This window comes from Arachis stenosperma, chromosome 2 (assembly GCF_014773155.1).
Source record: "Arachis stenosperma cultivar V10309 chromosome 2, arast.V10309.gnm1.PFL2, whole genome shotgun sequence".
Taxonomy (NCBI): Eukaryota; Viridiplantae; Streptophyta; class Magnoliopsida; order Fabales; family Fabaceae; genus Arachis; species Arachis stenosperma.
Genome location: NC_080378.1, coordinates 761,381 through 780,801, shown reverse-complemented (window position 1 = coordinate 780,801; position 19,421 = coordinate 761,381). Strand labels below are relative to the sequence as shown.

At 34.2% G+C, this 19,421-nt stretch overlaps 3 protein-coding genes across 3 annotated transcripts; 2 read left to right on the top strand and 1 right to left on the bottom strand.

Moving 5' to 3' along the window:
* Positions 1-1,246: 1,246 nt before the first annotated feature.
* LOC130962234 (probable glycerol-3-phosphate acyltransferase 8) lies at positions 1,247-6,079 on the top strand. The gene is made up of 4 exons (XM_057888389.1): positions 1,247-1,659; positions 1,760-2,072; positions 4,541-5,015; positions 5,381-6,079. Exons 1-4 carry the CDS (start codon positions 1,337-1,339, stop codon positions 5,782-5,784), a joined length of 1,515 nt encoding a protein of 504 aa, XP_057744372.1. The 5' UTR covers positions 1,247-1,336; the 3' UTR covers positions 5,785-6,079.
* A 2,058-nt stretch (positions 6,080-8,137) lies between these two features.
* LOC130962235 (ascorbate transporter, chloroplastic) lies at positions 8,138-14,212 on the top strand. Its single transcript, XM_057888390.1, has 11 exons — positions 8,138-8,315; positions 8,898-9,433; positions 9,878-9,985; positions 10,237-10,392; positions 10,606-10,821; positions 11,193-11,402; positions 11,998-12,135; positions 12,409-12,510; positions 12,718-12,783; positions 13,494-13,578; positions 13,665-14,212. The coding sequence occupies exons 1-11, from the start codon at positions 8,258-8,260 to the stop codon at positions 13,760-13,762; spliced, it is 1,773 nt and encodes a 590-aa protein (XP_057744373.1). The 5' UTR covers positions 8,138-8,257; the 3' UTR covers positions 13,763-14,212.
* On the bottom strand, positions 14,203-17,347 carry LOC130962233 (cytochrome P450 86A8-like). Its single transcript, XM_057888387.1, has 2 exons — positions 16,554-17,347; positions 14,203-16,454 (listed from the first exon to the last, which is right to left on the bottom strand). The coding sequence occupies exon 2, from the start codon at positions 16,408-16,410 to the stop codon at positions 14,791-14,793; it is 1,620 nt and encodes a 539-aa protein (XP_057744370.1). The 5' UTR covers positions 16,411-16,454; positions 16,554-17,347; the 3' UTR covers positions 14,203-14,790.
* Between the last annotated feature and the right edge of the window lie 2,074 nt (positions 17,348-19,421).

Here is a 19,421-nt window from a genome sequence, read left to right as displayed (position 1 = left end):
ATAAATATTTTAAAAATCTTATCATTTCTAATATATATATATATATATATATATATATATATATATATAATAACCACTTACTAATACTCAAAATAAAAAAAAAGATAGATATAGCTGTACAAATAAATGTATGATCACAATTACCACATGGGTTCCTCTCATATTCCACACAGAGAACTTATGGTGACATCTCATTATTATTCATCCATTCATAGTATTGCTTGTGTATATAGTCACTTTTGACTTAAATAAAGTAAAAAAAAAAAAAAAAAAAAAACAGATGGAAGGGGCCCATAGGTTTTTATGCTGAAACCAATTACTAACCAACCAAAAATTTTATGCTGATCAATTAATTAAGAATGGCCGCTCATCAAACTTACCTTAATTAAACCTATTTTACACGAGAGTAGTATTAGTGTATACCATGTAATCACATTAGAAAAGAATTTATTACATCACACATAAAATATCTAATAATATCTAATTATAAATAAAAATAAACAAATTGATTTGATATTTTTCTCTTCAGAATAATTTATATTCAAATATATTAACGATTGGTTTTAGTATTATTTTAGTATAAGGTTTGTATTTTTGAAAGAAAATTATTAGTCTATTGCAGTAGAAAACATCTATTTGAATAAGATCAGATATCTTTTCGGATAAAAATGATTTCACGAACAATTTAAATTAAAAAAATAATTAAAAACATTTGTATTTAGTTCTTTGCACATTAGTTTTGGCCCCCTAGTTTTGTGCATTCCCTAACAATATAAGCGATAAGTCAATCCTTACGGTGAAGCCCAGCTAGCTCAACTACATTTGGCAAACAACATTAACTGTTTCTGTCTGCCCCATAAATTTGTCCAACTTTACCCTCATCAACATCAACGTCCTCGACTATAAATTTAGAAACTTGATTTATTATTTTTTTATTCATTTTAATAATATTTTAAAAATAATAAAAAATTAATTTAAACTGTCTAAAATTATTTATTAAATATTATATTATATTTTTTTGGTGACTGAAATATGAAAACGAATAAACATTCCATTGTTTATTTATATTAATGGCAATGTGAGGCATTCTATAAAAACATAAAATGAAAACATTAAAATATGAAGCAAAATTACAAATACCATAAAATAAATCGCGGGAAATATGAAGGACAATTTCGTCATTTGAGAAGGCAGAAGTCACATTTAAAACCCAACGTTCCCTCTCTACTCTTTGCTCCCTCCTCTCTCTCAATCCCTCCCAACCTTCTCTCTCTCTCTTCTAATTAGAAAGCCAAAACCAGAAGCAGAGGGTGCAGTTGTAACGGCGTAACAGAAAATGGCAGCGCCGAAACCGAAACGAACCTTCCCGCCGGTAACAGAATGCAACGGAAACTCTCCCTCGTCGCCGAGAGAATCTGTAGCTGCCGATCTCGACGGAACCTTGCTCATCTCCCGTAGCTCCTTCCCTTACTTCATGCTAGTCGCCGTCGAGGCCGGCAGCCTGCTCCGCGGCTTCATCCTCCTCCTCTCCGTCCCGTTCGTCATCATCGCATACCTCTTCATCTCCGAAGCCATCGGAATCCAGATCCTCATCTTCATCTCCTTCGCCGGACTCAAGATCCGTGACATCGAGCTCGCCTCACGCGCTGTTCTCCCTAGGCACACAACACTGACACTCTCGCTATAGATTTCGATTTAGTGTATTCTCTTCTCTTCGCGTTTTGTTGTTCTGATTTTTTGTTTTCGATTTTGTTTTTAGGTTTTACTCTGCGGATGTGAGGAAGGAGAGTTTTGAAGTGTTTGATAGTTGCAAGAGGAAGGTTGTGGTGACGGCGAATCCGACGGTGATGGTGGAGCCGTTCGTGAAGGACTTTCTTGGAGGTGATAAGGTGCTTGGAACGGAGATCGAGGTGAATCCAAAGACGAAAAAGGCTACGGGGTTCGTCAAGAAGCCTGGCGTGCTCGTCGGGAAGCTGAAGCGGTTGGCGATTCTCAAAGAGTTCGGTGAGACTTCGCCGGATATTGGACTCGGTGACCGTGAATCGGACCACGATTTCATGTCTGCTTGCAAGGTTTGCTTTATCAGTCACCATGCTATGTTTATGCGATTAATTATCAACGTTTTTATAAAGAGGATTAAATCGCCGGTTATATGGTTTAATTCGTAATGTTCCTTATTTAAATCACAATTAAATAGGTAAAAAAATGTGCATGCTATTTCAATCAATGTGATATTGATAAAGTAATAGATACTCTAATCTTTTAGTAAGATATTTTGTTTTAGTTTGAGTAACCAAAATGAACAAAAAAATAATTAGAAAATTTGCATCCCCTCCATAAGACATTTGTGCAGCTCTCCATATATAGCCATAAAAAATATAGTGGATACTCCTATCAAAATGACATCTTCACATAAAAATAGCATTGTGAACTATTAAATAAGTTGATATATTTAATTAATTATCTAAAAATTCATACTGCATCTTCATAAGAAAATATCATTACGTGAGTATTTCCCTAAAAATATTATAGGAGTATATCTTAACTATATATATGAGACTAACTTTCACGGTCTTATATGTATGATTTTTTAACCTATATAAAACTTTTGAGCAAGAAATTTTAGCATTACTACTGTATGGAAATGTTGATAAGCACAGGATTACATATTGTGTGCCACTTGAGTGAACCATATGTATGTGTCGATTGGAAGAATTAAAAATCAAAGAGAAAAAATTGAAAGAAACATTGTCTGCGGATTGATCGGAAAATTATAGTGGAGTGATTGATTCTACTTACGTAGGACCATTACTTAGAAAGCATTACTTTGGTTTTTTAGTTATATAATCAGTAAATAATTAAATAATAGTTTAATATATACGCGTTTGCATGCATTGATTGCGTGCCTGTGGTGTGTAATGAATGATATAGTTGGACAAGCTATCTTCTATATATGGTCCTGCCTTATCAACCATGTTAACTATTGCATATTAAAATACAAAAATATATATTAAAAAAAGTTAAATAATATATATATATATAATAATTAATTTTAATATATAAATAATATATTTTTGCGTTATATATTGAGATATGGTTGATCTACCTAATTTCCTTTGATAAGCTTGATGACATATTACAAGCAAATAATTAATTTATATTTTAGATAACTTGAGAAGCATATATATGCGGGACCTGTCCAAAGAACTAAGTCCTTCATCAAGTCTTTTGGTCTATCTTATTATGTGCATATAGGGACCAAAATCCTCTTTTAAATTACTCATTAGTCATTAATAATGTAAGAGGTTTATATCATAATTAAAGGGGAAAATAATAAACAAAATTATATGATATTATTACTCTAATCAAATTTATACTATGTGCGAAAAATTCCCATAATATGTTATGCAATTGAGTTGAATAATTTTGATCAGCATCCATATGATGATACATGAAACTTTTTTCCTGGATTGATCTGTGAAGCTATAAAAGCGTATGCATGTGATAGTTAATGTATGGCTGGGATGGGGTGGGAGCAACTCAATGTAGCTGCATTAACTTCCATAAAGTCCATAGATGTGTGTGAACTCTTAGCTTTTAATTAGGTATTTGTTAGGGTACTTAAAAATTGTTGTCTAATTACTAAAGTATTAAATAATTAATATTTACTTTAAAAATATAAAAATTAATACATTTTAAATATTTAAAATTTATTATAAAAAAATAAGTTAAATAAAAATTAGATAATAAATAAGAGGTATTATAGAATTTGCCTCTTATTTATCTCTTTAACCAATATGAACCCAAAGGGACCCACTCTATTTACAATCCCCAACCAACTGCCAACTTGTGCATTCTGGGGTGGTCCATTAATGTTGCATATGCTAAGAGTATTTTAATTAATGTAGTCATGGGTTGTTAGGCCTCCCCTCCTCAAGAGCTTCCTTAGCGTACATATGATATTGATGCATGTCCCTAGTAGGATGATGATTCGTAGTTTCTCATTTCCGTGGAAAACCCACTAAAGTGTTGAAATTAACAATTTCTATGTCGAAGAAAGATTGACCGTGGGATGAGAAAATGACATTTAACATTTAATTATCGAACCAATCTTCTTCTGGCTTATCGACAACAGTAATCTTTAACCCTAATCGTACTTCCACTGTACCAAATATGATCATAATAGCTTTTGTTCATTCGATTACTCAATTAATTAGCGGACCTCGTTTCCGTCAATACTAAAAAATTTTACACATTCAAAATTTTCAAAATTTCGTGTGCAACATTTGTTGTGATTGAATATACGGTGGTGTTATATGACATTTCAATGAGCTAACCAACTTTGATCACTCTTAGTATACATGAAGCGTATACAAAACATATCCTATATATTCGAAAAATTCTTATATATTCCACCTTATGTTACATATAACCTTCTCTTAAAGTTTCACATTAATTAGAGGAAATTTTATTATTCTACTTTAAGTTAAATGATTATTATCTAACACAGCATAGTTTTGATGGATATATAAAAATACAGGAAGGATACATGGTTCCCCCAAGCAAATCAGCAAAACCGGTCCCAAGAGACCGCCTGAAGAGCCGACTGATCTTCCACGACGGCCGCTTCGTACAACGCCCAGACCCACTCAACGCCCTCTTCACCTTCCTCTGGATCCCCTTTGGCTTTGCACTTTCCATCTTCCGCGTCTACTTCAACCTCCCTCTCCCTGAACGCATTGTCCGCTACACCTACGAGCTCCTTGGCATCCACCTCGTCATCAGCGGCAACCGTCCTCCTCCTCCCTCCCCTGGCACCCCCGGAAACCTCTACGTCTGCAACCACCGAACAGCTCTTGACCCCATTGTCATTGCCATTGCCCTCGGCCGCAAGGTCTCTTGCGTCACCTACTCCGTAAGCAAGCTCTCCCGCTTCCTCTCCCCCATCCCCGCCGTTGCCCTCACCCGCGACCGTGCCGCCGACGCTGCTCGCATCAAGGACCTCCTCCAAAAAGGTAATAATATGCTACATAATATTATGAGTAGAGATTATTTAGTGTGGAATCATGCCATCTTCAGAACATAATTAATTAATTGTATTATTAGATCATAGAATATTCTAACCGTAGCTACCAAAAGTTTAATTATATGTAGGTAAACGTGATGACTAATACAAAATACAGTAAATTTAGTTATTATATAATATAATATTTATAATTTCGTACACATGTCCATAATTATATATTTATTATGTATAAATTGTATAATTATTTATCGATAATTAATAAATACTAAATAAGTTAAGTTTAAATAGTTTGAACTATTTTTTATTATCTGTCAAACATTATTGTTAATAATAAGTGGCTATGAATTTTGTCAGGTGATCTTGTTGTGTGCCCTGAAGGGACCACGTGCCGTGAACCCTTCTTGCTGCGGTTCAGTGCATTGTTCGCTGAGCTTAGTGATAGGATCGTGCCGGTGGCCGTTGACTGCAAGCAGAGCATGTTCTTTGGGACCACAGTTCGCGGGGTGAAGTTCTGGGACCCGTACTTCTTCTTCATGAATCCTAGGCCGGTGTACGAGATTCGGTTCCTGGACCGGCTGCCGGAGGAGATGTCGTGCAAGGCCGGCGGGAAGTCGTCCATAGAGGTGGCGAATCACGTGCAGAAGGTGCTGGGGGATGTTCTGGGTTTTGAGTGCACAGGGTTGACCAGAAAGGATAAGTATATGTTGCTGGGTGGGAATGATGGGAAGGTGGAATCCATGTACAGTTCCAAGAAGTGAAGATATATATGATATGGATATAAATAACATGCATATAGGGGTAGATCTTGTTGGGGAGTGAAGGACATGCGATTGGACATTGGATGGTTGAGTTTTGGGTATAGCCGTATAGCAAAGGTTTGTTAAAAAAATTGATATTTTTGGCCAATCCCCATTGAGACGCGATATGGATTTTTTGTTTTCATAGCATGAATTAGACTAATGATGATTTAAGTGTTTAGATTGTTTGCATTGTAAACTTTCTCTATGTGACATTTGGAGAATAATAATCCATTTGAATGTCAATGATTTGGTAGTTTGGTTGTTTTTATTGATTTTGGTCGATGCTTGTTTTCTTACAAAAACTTATTATCTCTGAATTAAATTAAAAGTGAGTTAATCTTTTTTTGGTGGTTAAATAGTCAGTCTATTTAAATTTGATCCATTTAAGTCTGTAGATAAAATGGATTGACCCATTTAAGTCTATTTTATTTTTATTAGTAGATCATAATTTTTAGTTAAAAATTATTTATGATAAGCCCGATAAGTTAAAAAGAGTTAGTCTATTTACTCTTTTATTTTATTTTTTGAAATATATATTTTTTTAGTTAATGGATCAAAATTTTGAGTATCAACTAAAAATGTTATTCTTTTTAAAAAAAATTGTAAAAAAAATAGACAAATCACCCATTTTGTCTGTTTAATCCGTCATTTTTTTGAATTAATTAAGTTCAACTTGTTTAACCTAAAATTTAAACAGGTTTAATTTTAAAAATAAAATCTATCTATTTAAATAAATAAACGAATTGATCAAATAAATTTTATCCATTTTATCCATTTTGATGGCCCTACTTTTTTTGGTGTCTTAAAAGTGAGTGAATCTACTTTTTATATTCATTTTTTTTTTACTTTCTCTTTATTATCTTTTTTTTTTCCTCCCTTTTTCCCCTAAAAAAAAATTGCACTCCTTTTTGTAGTTCATCTATCACTGCTCTTCTTTCTTGATATTGCTGGTGGAATACCATTTTGGTATGTACTCAATACTCAGTTGAGTTCTTTATTAGGAAAAAAAAAATTAGTGTCAGACTCATCAAATTGAATAATTGAGCAATAATGCTACTCCTACTAAATACTAATAGAAGAATGAACACAATTGCTAGAGTATATTCATGCATATTGAAAAGTTCGGATTTTAGATGGGTTTTTTTTTTTTTTTTTTTTTTTGTCATTGGAATGAAATATAGCTGTAGTTAAATAGTCAAAGTGTGAGTATTTGACTGCTAAGCCAGAAAATAAACAAGGTAGCTATGAGTGAATGCATGGCCTCATTTTCTTGTGTTCTTGCCTGTATGTGGAGGAAAAGAAAATCGATAATCAGCTATAAGAATGAGTATTCTTAGATTCAATTAATATTTCATTATATACCTATTCCAATTTCTAATAAGATCATTGTACCATTTATTATTCTAATTAAGTTCACTCTGTTATGGGAAGACGAAACTCATTGGAAGTTCTTTTACAGTTTTACAACTTAAAGTGCAGTTGTAAATTAGTAGTCTAATGCAAATTCATATATTTGTCAAAATCTAACATGCTATTACTGCTCTTCATTTTCCAAATGAAAACAAAATCTATCAAATTCCAAACAAATAATAAAAATTACATCAACTAAAAGAGAGAGATTATAAATCCAATAGGTCAACTGTTTCTGATAATATATTTCAGCCGTTCTAGTAATATCTTCTCTCCACGAAGAGAAAAACGACAAGTCACTTTTGACGGTGGACAACAGCCATGTGTCAGAAGCAGAATATTCCACCCATGAACATGAAAAATACCATCATCACTTTTAAAATCCAAAAATAAATTTAATTGCAAGATTTTAATCTAAAATCACGAATATAATAATCCACCAGAAAATAAAATAAGAAAGAAACACTTTTCGGATGACACAACCGGATTTAACGTTTTTTTCTCCTTGCAATTCCAATTATACCCCTAGCTAACCTATGCAACAGCCGTTCATTACTTCATTGTAAGGGTAATTTGGTAACTTCACAAAATTCCGGCGCTGTAGCCTTTCCTAACGTGGATGTCCTTCTACGTGTCACGCTATCAACCCCCCTTTCTCTTGGCTCCAACGTCACAGGGATTTTACTTCACTTTATTTTATTCCTCAAAATTAAAAAAAAAATTGAAAAATAAATTAAAAATGGTTGAGACTGGAAAATTAGAGAACCTCTATACCTGGCTTATCTTTTATCTTTCCATTCCATTCTCTTCGTTGGGAGTGTCAAAGAGAGAGCTTTTGCTCTCAAAACGACGTCGTCCTTGTGAATTGGATTTCACACACTGAACTGAACTCTGATATGGTATAAAGAGAACGAAGAAGAAGAAGAAAGAAGACAGCTTTGGTTTTCTCGCCATTGAAATCTCAAACTGCCGTAACTTCTCTCAGTATCAGCATCTGTTGCAGCTTCAGCTGAGTGTATCAATGGCTATGAGTGGTTTGGTTTCGAACCGCAACTTTTCTACTTCTTTCATTGCCTCAGGTGACTTCAAATTAATTAATTAATTACTTTTTTTAGAATTGAATAAAAAAAAAAAATCCATTTTTTTCGTGGCTGCCTGCATTTTATGAATTATCCAATTATTTAATATCTAGTTTTATTGTTTTGCCTTTTATGTGTTTGTTGAAATGAATGCGTATGTGTATGTTAGATTCTTTGCATTAGAGTGGCAGTAACTACTAGAGTCTACAACCAAATGCTTATATTAGAGGATGGTTGTTTTGTTTGAATTTAATCTGCTTGATCATTCTGTTGTTTTGAGTAGTTTGTTTAACGAATTTTGTTAGCAAGAGGAGCAACGTGTGTTCTGTGGGAACCTATTGATATATCAGAAAAAAGTTACTATTAATGATGAAACTATGGAGTATGGAGTAGCTAGGAAGTTACATAGGTTTATTTAACTTAGAATTTGCTTTGAGCATAGTTTATTAGCTATATACTATATGGAGATTTTGGTAATTAAGGTTTGTTTTGTATGGATTCGGATGGAATTTTCGCTCCTCTTCAAAGGCTATATGCTTGGTTATTGCAACTTAATTAATCTCTATTGTCTGGTATTGGCAGGAAATGTATATAGATCTGGAAAGGATCTGTCACTTCAGAGAGGGGGAATTTCTGGAGTATCTCATTTTTCAAGATGCCAGCCCAGGATGCATTTTCAAACTAACTCCCCGTTGGAAGAGACAGTTTCAGGACAGACACTCGCATTTCGCAGTGAAGCAGCAGAGCATTGTTCTTCAGTATCAAGGCAATCTGCTCGCCGTATGAACTTTAAACTAAAGGCTGGTAGAAGAAGTCAGTCCTACATTTCTTCAGCTCCCTATGGAAGAGGCAATATTGAACAAAGGGCGGTACGTGGACTAGGTTTGAGCAAGAGGAACCACATTAAGGAAAATAAGATCCGTGTTTTCTACAAGTCTGAGGAATATGACATTACAGAGGCAAATATGGATTCTCTGCCATCAGCTGAAGGGACAGGTGAAGCCATTCTATTGGGAGGAAATCTTCAACAAGTGTCTCCTTGGTGGCAGCAGTTTCCTAAGCGCTGGGTTATTGTACTGCTATGTTTTGCAGCATTCCTGCTGTGTAACATGGATCGTGTGAGTAGAATTCTACGGTACTTATGATTCATGTTTCCTCGTCTCATATTCCTGTGGACGTATTCTTTCCATCTTTGTCATTAGATTATCATTGGAAGATCTTTAGTTACTTGAAGTATTTAATGAATTGTGCAGTTGATTTTTAATCCTTGTAGTCTAGTTTGTTTAATGTTTCTTGTCCACAACCTAGCAATAGAAAAAGAATATATTTCTTATAGCTATAGATGTTGACTGTTGAAAACGTATATGTCTATGGAGTTTTAATTACCATTTTTTTCTGGCATTGTTTGGCTGAAGCTGTTAATAAGTTTTTTTTCCTTCAACTATGACAAGCACTTCTATAATCTTTAGTGGAGTGCTTCTAATTTCCATGTTTGGATTAACTCAACATTAATTACTAATGTCCCTTACTTATGTGCTTTACATATTTGTTATAATTGGTAGGTAAATATGAGCATAGCAATACTTCCAATGTCACAAGAGTTCAACTGGAACAGTGCAACAGTTGGCCTAATTCAGTCGTCCTTTTTCTGGGGTTATCTACTTACTCAGGTGGGACTGATATATCATACATGCAAAACGTTCTAGCTTTACTAGAAATTGGATTCATATACTAATCTTGCGTAGGTGTCTGAGTACCCTTTCTGGTAAACCTACCATGATGTTTGCTGTTCTCAAGAGTACATGCAAGAAATCATGAATGTCGTGATCTTCAAATTATCTTTTCATTTCATTCGGTGCTCGTAAAAAGTTCTAATGCATTCCTTTCAAACTGATTGATATACATTGCTGTCTTGGTTTAGATCCTTGGTGGCATATGGGCAGACAAACTTGGTGGAAAGCTAGTGCTAGGTTTTGGAGTTGTGTGGTGGTCAATAGCTACGATTTTAACTCCTATTGCTGCAAGACTTGGGCTGCCTTTTCTGCTTGTTATGCGTGCCTTTATGGGAATTGGCGAGGTTTGTCTATTTTACAGATATACTAATTTTATGTGTTTTTATAACTAAATTCGTATTGATTTGATTTATCTAGGCAATACACAAGAAGAAACTATTAGGAAAGAATTTTTTGTTTAATTGGTCTTATGTTTGAAGTCTATGCATAGTCTAGACATTATTTTTTCTTCTGTTGTCTAGCAAGTAGCAACCAATTATGTTATTCTTTGTTTCCAGGGTGTTGCTATGCCTGCAATGAATAATCTGCTTTCCAAGTGGATTCCTGTTTCTGAGAGAAGCAGGTCGCTTGCCTTCGTATACAGTGGCATGTACCTTGGTTCCGTCACAGGCTTGGCATTCTCACCTATACTAATCCAGAAATTCGGGTGGCCATCAGTGTTTTACTCATTTGGATCCCTTGGAAGTATCTGGTTCGCCTTATGGTTGAAAAAAGTAAGTTATCTTTCACTTGTTTTCAATAAATTATTAGTGCTTGTTCCTGTTATAAAAAATATGATGGGAGGAAATCAATTATTTCATCTCTGCCAACCATATGAAATGAAATATAGTTTCATATTGTGAACTGTCTCATGATATGTCGCATGACACTTGATTTCAACGTTATATTTTATGCAAGAACCAAACAATGTTCCGTTCACCAAATATATACGAAAATGAGTTACCTTGTGCTGTACTCATGAATTTTATTTTGGTAGCAACATCTTAATTTTGACAGAACAACTATAAATGTTTGGTGTACTTTGTAATTCATCGTTAATGATTGTTTTTTATACCATAGTTTTTCTTATGTTGGTCTCTCTCAGTCATATAGCTCACCAACAGAAGACCCAGATGTTGCACCAGAGGAGAAAAGGCTCATACTTGGAGGCAGTATATCCAAAGAAGCCGTGACAGTTATTCCGTGGAAACTAATTTTATCAAAGCCACCTGTATGGGCTTTAATTATATCTCACTTTTGCCACAATTGGGGAACATTTATTCTATTAACCTGGATGCCTACTTACTACAATCAGGTACAAAACCTTCTTTTTTAAAAAAAAAAAAAACATTTTTCATTTTTTTCCCTTAAGTATTCAGAACTACATTTTATAATAGCTTATATCTTTGCAATCAAGAGTTTGAACCAGAACAAATCATTGTGGTAAACCCAATTGCACTTTTGTTTGCTAGCATATAGTTTTATTTTGTTATCTGCTTTAGAATTCATGATAGAAGCACAGAAACTTAAGTAGAAAGAGCTGTATAAACTGATGAATAGATATTGTGTGAATGTTATATGTTGTTTGACACACTGCATAACTTATTTATACTCATTCATAAGGGACAATAATATAAATGGAATTGTTAATTTTCCATAAGAGCTAATTCCTATATGGACAAGCCTAATTCTTATATGCATTTATTCTTGGTCAACAACATACTGTTAAATATTCTAACAATCTGGAACACTTTGCTGTTAAGGCATTTCTTACCATTTGTATCAAATTACATGTACATAATATTTTAGGTGATTTAATAAGGCATAGAGGAACTAAGATACATATATAGAAAGCTTTATATGAATTATTTATTCAATTGAATGACTGTGCTAATGGAATATTCTCTCAGGTTCTGAAGTTCAACCTTACGGAATCTGGCCTCTTATGTGTCCTGCCATGGTTGACAATGGCTGTTTTTGCAAATATAGGAGGCTGGATTGCTGACACTCTTGTGAGCAAAGGCCTTTCCATCACAAATGTTCGAAAGGCAAGAAATGCGCTACTCTTACATTTTGTAAATTTTATTTCAACACACTATACCAACGGCATATAATTTCCATCTTAGAAACACTAAAATTAACCGCATCAGTAGAAGCAAATTTTCGTTATGATTTCTTTTCAGCACTTGTTCAAGAGAGAAAAGAATATTTTTCCTGATTAAAAATGATCTTAAGTTATGGCAATTGAAGCATTTTATATTTCATTTGTCTCTTTTGCACCCTTTAACATTAGTTTGTTTAAATATCTCCTATTGTGGCAGATCATGCAAACAATTGGGTTTCTGGGTCCCGCCATTTTTCTTACACAGCTCAGCCATGTTAGAACACCAGCTTTGGCAGTACTGTGCATGGCTTGCAGTCAGGTTTGAGCTTGATCAATATTTATCATCCCGAATTTAGATTCGGAAATTGTTTTTTTATTTTTTCTTTTTCCCCCCAATCTCTAATTAAGTTTGATATTATTATAATACATAATAGCCTAGAAACCATGACCGCATTGCATAGCCTTTACATGTTTATATAATATAGTTACCTAATATAATCACAAATAAAATTATTTGCTTTTTCAGGGATCTGATGCATTCTCACAATCTGGTCTATATTCAAACCATCAAGACATTGGACCACGCTATGCTGTGAGTAATTGCTTCTTTATAGCCCATACCCATAGGAGCTACCGAAAGTTAAATGACCAAATAAATATATTAAAAGTAAAAAATAAAAGATGTCACCAAAGAGGAACAAATTTGTTGATGATGGCAAAGAGTAAGACTGCAATAGATTCCTGACTTTTGTGTTTGGTGAAACATTTTGGGAATTGAACCTCCTGAGGTTCTTTTTTGCTGACACTCTTATCTGTGACACATGCCAAAATCTTTCTACATCAACATTGCCAGGAACAGGGTCACTGAGTCAATAATAACCAAAGATTTGTTGTGTCTCCAATTTGCTTCCTGATAAATGAAAATTTTTGGGCCTAATTGGTTTCTATTTTCATTTTTTTAATGCATTTTCCAAATTTTGTGAAGGAAAATAAAAAAGTGAAAATGTTTTCTATTTCCATGTCATGTTTAAAATGAAAACTCGAAATGAAAACAAAAACCAATCAGGTCCTTAGCTCTTTCAGTCTCCCTTTTCCAAGAAGTTTGATGTTGTTGAATTTAGTTTCAATGAAAATATCTCTCTCCTTCTCATCATACAAGTGCTTTTTCAATTTATTTATTCATTCAAAATGTCATATGCTTGAAATCCTAGACATACTTCCACTATACAATTGTGTTCTCTCTGTTACCTTTTTAACCTTCAAATATGTATCCATAAGAACACATACTATCATAAATTTCAGGGTGTATTGCTAGGACTGTCAAACACCGCAGGTGTACTCGCCGGTGTCTTCGGTACAGCTGCAACTGGATTCATACTCCAACGAGGTAAATAAGAATGATCCATTTTCATCCTGCTCAACTTTTCTGCTTTGGCTGTGGTATTTTCACTTATACTCTATCTTCTGTTGCAGGTTCTTGGAATGATGTATTTAAGGTTGCTGTTGTGTTGTACATAATAGGCACATTGGTCTGGAACATCTTTTCAACTGGAGAAAAAGTTCTTGACTAAAATCAAAGCAGTGATGTTAAATGAAGAGAGGTATCAACAGTAGATGGAATTAAAATCAGATGACAAAAAGCATGTCAAAATCAATTGGAAGAGGAGGAAGAAACAGTGAAACACCCTGCTGAAAAACATAGAAGAGACACAGATTTTGGACCCAAAAAAATAGCTAGGCCATTATATTATTATTTTCTCCCAGAATTCTTGGATAATGAATTAACTTGGCACCTTTTGCATGTGCCTTGTACCATCATCTAATTATGCTTTGTGTATAGATAGTTGAAGGGTAGTTTCCAACTGTATAATTTTCATTTAAGCATACTTATGCTTAAAAGGAAAAATACATGTTATATGAGTAATTCTACCACATCATACCTGACTTGGAAATAGATGCAATGTTATCTTGTATCTATCTACATTTGTTTATCCCACTATTGGTAGTTCAATTTTGTGCACCTTGCATTGTCATTAGAATCATAGTTGAACTTAGAAAAGTCTGATATTTAAATTGTTCTTCATATCTGAAGCCAAGATTAACCAATTATACAGGTGAATTTCACAGATTTTTTGGAGTTTACAAATCAAGCATGATCAAGAAGGTATTACAAACATAAGATCAGAAACAGATATTTCATCAAAGATAAGGGCTTTATATTATTCGATGATCATGAACATGCAAACATTGTTAAATTTGAGTTTAGCTTTTGGACAAGGCCTTAGAAAACCAGTAAAATTAAATAGAAAAAAACATAACAAGAAATAATGAATACAATGAATATTTCCCAAGTATCCTACAAAGGCAGATATAGATTGAGAAAAAGCATTTCATCAATCTTCACAACCCTAGAAAATAAAATCTCCCAAACAGTTTCTAATATGAATTATGAATTTAATATAAAACACCATGAATATACTCCTTTTTTCTAAAAGGCCTTTTTGTAAAATCTTTTCTTCTGATGTAGCTAAATTCTCCTCAATTGAACTTGAAATCCACATGCAAAAATCTCTAACTTCATGTTGGAAATCTTTTATTATTAACATCCATTGCTTCTCAAACCTGCATATTCTTTACCATTATTCTCTGTTTCTCTTTCTTTCTGAAAACTTGCCACAAAACCTTTCAAGTCCCTGCTCTGAACATTGACCTTGAGTCCATTTTTCATGAACAATGTGAGTGACATCTTCTGCTCAACCTGGTGGCCAGGCACCAATGTGAGCCGGTGGCGGAGGAGCACGGCGGCCGCAACTGACTTCATCTGTAGGTATGCCAAATCCTTTCCTAAGCATATTCTTGGACCAGCATTGAAAGCAACAAACTTGAAAGAGTCATGCATGATGAATTTTGTTCCATCCTGAGACAACCACCTCTCAGGGCGAAATTCCATGCAATCTTCGCCCCACGTGGACTTCAACCTCCCTGCCGAGTATATCGAATAAGTCACCGATGATCCGGCCGGAACAAACGTGCCATCCGGCAACACATCATCGGCGACCACGTGCTTCGAATCCTCCGGCACCGAAGGATACAACCTTAGTGTCTCGGACAATGCTGCTTTTAGATAAACCAAACGATCAATTTCGTCAAACACCAACGGTTCCTCAACCCACTTTTCCACGTCACTGCCACGTGTCTCAATCAGAACGGTGCATATTTCGCGCAAAATTTTTGTTTCCACACTTGGATTCTGAATCACCAACCAGAAAAACCAACTCAATGCGACTGATGACGTGTCACGTCCAGCTAGGATGAAATTCAATGCCACGTGTTGGAGAAATTGATCCGAGTAGGATTCTTTTTTCCTCATAAACCTAGTCAGCAAATCATCATGGTGGGTCCCATCCTTTTGGTGGCTTAATAATTCCACTTTGCGCTTTTCAATGACATTAGATAAATGCTTGTCCACGTCAACAAGGCTTCGGCTCAAGCTGACTTCCATTCCGAGCCGAAGCCATTTCTTGACCTTCCAAATCACCTCTGGCAATATGAACCTCTGGAGCGAGGCTTCGGTGGCTCGGTCGAAAGCAGTGGCAAAATTATTCTCCGGCAAGCCTAGGCCACAAGTTTGTGGGTCCCTCCCAAAAGCCAAGCCGCAAATGTTGTCAAAAGTGAGCCGAAGCATTAGATCTTGCAAATCAACCGACTCGGCTTCCTCCTCGACTTTCTTGAGGATCAAGCAAAGCCGTTCCTTGATAGCTCGGGTCACCCACCGGGCCATGGCTTGTCGGAGCGTCCGGGTGGTGAATTCTAATGCAGCCGTCTTACGCTGGAAAAGCCAGGTGTCACCATCAGAGTTGAAGATTCCATCACCAAGTAGATCATGAAACACAGCATGCCACGTGGGCCCTTTCGGGTAATTATCAAATCGGGTCTTGAGAATGTGCTCCAAGTTCCTCGGGTCGCACGTGACAGTCACGAGACCCTGCTTCTTAGCAAGGAAGGGGATTGCACAGATGCATGTCTGGTACGTGCCGCCACACGCGCGGAGGTTATCAGAGATCCAGTCATGCATACGGTCACAATTCTCGATCAGCCCCGGGAGACTGCCCAATAGAGGCCAGACACGTGGACCCTTCAGTGACCGTGAGATGAACGTTAGCCAAAGCTGGTAAGCAATGACCGCCGTTAAAAGCAGAAGAGCCGTACAAGTTTCCATTTTTATTGCAAACCACGCTACCCTAATGAATCCAATGCTCAATCCTACAAGAAACTTACCTCAGGTTAAATCTTTCTGTGAAAAGACAATTTTTTTCTAAGAGAAAAATAATGGGCAGTTGAAAAAACAAGAAAAAAACATACCTTTCAAAAATGGGTACTGTATGTATGAGAATCACACTTTCATGAACATATCAAAGCTTGAGCTAGTTAAGCTAAGTTAAATGAATGAAGCAACCATAACAATACACACTATATACCTAGCTTCTTCGCTTAAGAATGAGTGAGAAGCAAGGAAAATGAAGAAGCTAGCTAGGAAGAAGGAGAAAGATGATATAAGAAGATGAGATAAGAGATCAGAAACTGAGAAAGTGATGAGTATAGTCTGTATTATTATAGTAGTGTTGCGGTGGTGAGGGGTAGATGAAAGAGTAAATGCACTCTGGAGGTTGTTGAAACTCTAACTACAAATTAATACACCAACCTGTATATCACTACTACTATATATATACATATATATTCATATATAAATATATCTTTTGAAAAAAGAAAATTGAAAAGTACCCTCTTTCATGCACCAAATTAAAGTGTTGTGTGTGTGTGAGAGTGTTTTAGAGTAGTGTGTTAAGGCCAGGCAGGCAATAATAATAACAATGAATGAGTGAATGAATGAATGGATGGAAATAAATGAGAGTAGTTGAGGAACATGGCCAGAGCAAAAACACAAACACCTTATGTGCACAGAAGCTAGGTTACACTCTTTTTTCTTTTTGAGCAAAATAGAGTGTGCCTCATCATAGCTATTTTCATCTTATATATCAATAACCAAACTAGGGAAAAAAATAATGAACACTAAAAAAATGTTGGGGAAAAAATTCAAGTGTTGTGGTGTAAGTGGGGTTTTAGGTTATGGTTTTGGTGAACAATAACCTACCAACAATTTATAGCATTTACGTGGGTGAACTGTATTCTCATAACTCTTTGTTTATATTTGATCCATAATATACAAATTAAATTACTGTATTCAGTTAAAAGTAATATATATATATTGAAAATAATAATAAAAAAAGTGTTAAGAGAGAAAAATTGTGAAACCATTAACAGCAACAACTAAATTCTAGGAGTCATCACAGACGCAGAGTTGACCTACTTTGATGTCATTTATTGTGGGAATTTGAATAATTTAATAATAGAGTGTATTATTTGCATGGTTTGATATAGTAGGCAAAAGTCAAAGTCGCGTTGGCAGAAGAAAAATTGAATACATGCATGAAACTGAAACTGAAACTCAAAGTGTGATGAACTGTGATTTGGAAGTTGGAACTCTTTTCAACATCCTCTTCACCTTCTCATCTTCATTCTTCGCCCATTAATAATTGATAAATAAATATAAATTATTTCAATGACAAATTAGGTTGATCGAGTGGTTAATTCGTTAGTCTGTTTAAATTTGAGTTTGAATCTCATCTCATCTCGTATATAGAGTAACTTATTGACTAAAAACAAATCTTTAGATAAAATTTAGATTCATGACAAAATTATTTATTAGTTGATTAGACGAAAATATACCGTTATAAAAATGGTGAAAATTCAGGTGCAATCGATTTCACGTGAAGTTAATAGCTAAAAGTCGTTAGATGAAAATTTAGTCAAATCATTCAAATTATTTAACGACTCTTAATTATCAACTTCACGTGAAGTTGACTTCACCTGAGTTTCCACCTAAAAGGATATATTGGAAATTATTTTAAAAGAATTAAGAAATATAAAAATTAGGTTGACTAATTCAACAAAACTATTTAAACTAGATAATTTATTTAGTAATTTTATAGTAAGTTTAATTTTTTTTTAGTATTATTGAGTTAGTTTATAATTTTAATGGTTAAATTTGTCAATACTTACAAAATTTATAATCAGAATTATTAGTAGTTTATTCTAATAACAATAAATCCGAAGAAACAACAAAGTTTAATTAATAATTAAGTAGGATAAATTTTGGATAAGTAAGGCTTAGGTTTTAAATATGTAATCTTTAACTATTTGGATGCTTTTTCTCTAATATGGTGTAATTTTTGTTTTTATTCATCTTTATTCATTTGAAGTGTGTTTAATTAATTTAGTTTCATGCTCCATAAGAGAAATAGGAGTAGCGAATTCAAACACGGTATAGTAGTAGTAGGAGTAAATTTCATGGAAGTTCAAAGAAGATGCAAGGTAGATAAAATATACGTAGAAATTCAGGTGCAAGTGCAGTCGATTTTATGTAAAGTTAATAATTGAGGATTGCTAAATAATTTGGCCGATTTGACTAAATTTTTATCTAACGATTTTTAATTATCAACTTCACATGAAATCGACTGCACCTGAGTTTTCAATATATATATATATATATAGGTCGAAATTAAAGAGCAAAGACAAAGAAGAGAAATATAAATGGAATATATAATAGACCAACTTTAATTTAGTAGGAGTAAATTTCATATATAGAAAGTTAAGAGAAGAAGCAAGATAATAGATAAAACATATGTCGGTCAAAAGAGCAAAGACAAAGGAGGGAAATAATTTAAAAGAAATATATAATAGATAAACCAACTTTAATTTACTTGATTATTTTAATTTCAGTGCTTTATGGTATATGGACGCATGCAATAATAGAGAAAAGATTCCTATAAGATATACAGATATATGGTTGAACTACTGATCACAAATTATAAATATACTTCTTTACTGAGTCTTTTTTTTTTATTTTTCTTATTATTGGATCATACATGAAATAATAAGTCTATTATATTATAGAGAATTATTAGTGAAACCTGTTTTAATCTAAACCTGTTTTTTTGTTTTTTAATTAATGTCAATTACTTGGTTCTCACACTACGGAGAAAAGTTGGATTTATGAAGAGAAGTTCTAGAAGTGTATGGTCTGCGCATAAATCGTAGCAAGATGAAATATATGGAATGTAAGTTCAGTTTGAGAAGGGAAAACCCTAATATAGAGGTGAAAATTGGAGA

Coding starts and splice junctions, on each gene's coding strand:
- LOC130962235 (XM_057888390.1), top strand. CDS start 8,258: ATGGCTATGAGTGGTTTGGTTTCGAACCGCAACTTTTCTACTTCTTTC. Junction 8,316..8,897: donor TACTTCTTTCATTGCCTCAG/GTGACTTCAAAT, acceptor TGGTATTGGCAG/GAAATGTATATAGATCTGGA. Junction 12,136..12,408: donor CCATCACAAATGTTCGAAAG/GCAAGAAATGCG, acceptor CTATTGTGGCAG/ATCATGCAAACAATTGGGTT.
- LOC130962234 (XM_057888389.1), top strand. CDS start 1,337: ATGGCAGCGCCGAAACCGAAACGAACCTTCCCGCCGGTAACAGAATGC. Junction 1,660..1,759: donor TCACGCGCTGTTCTCCCTAG/GCACACAACACT, acceptor TTTTGTTTTTAG/GTTTTACTCTGCGGATGTGA. Junction 2,073..4,540: donor ATTTCATGTCTGCTTGCAAG/GTTTGCTTTATC, acceptor ATAAAAATACAG/GAAGGATACATGGTTCCCCC.
- LOC130962233 (XM_057888387.1), bottom strand. CDS start 16,410: ATGGAAACTTGTACGGCTCTTCTGCTTTTAACGGCGGTCATTGCTTAC.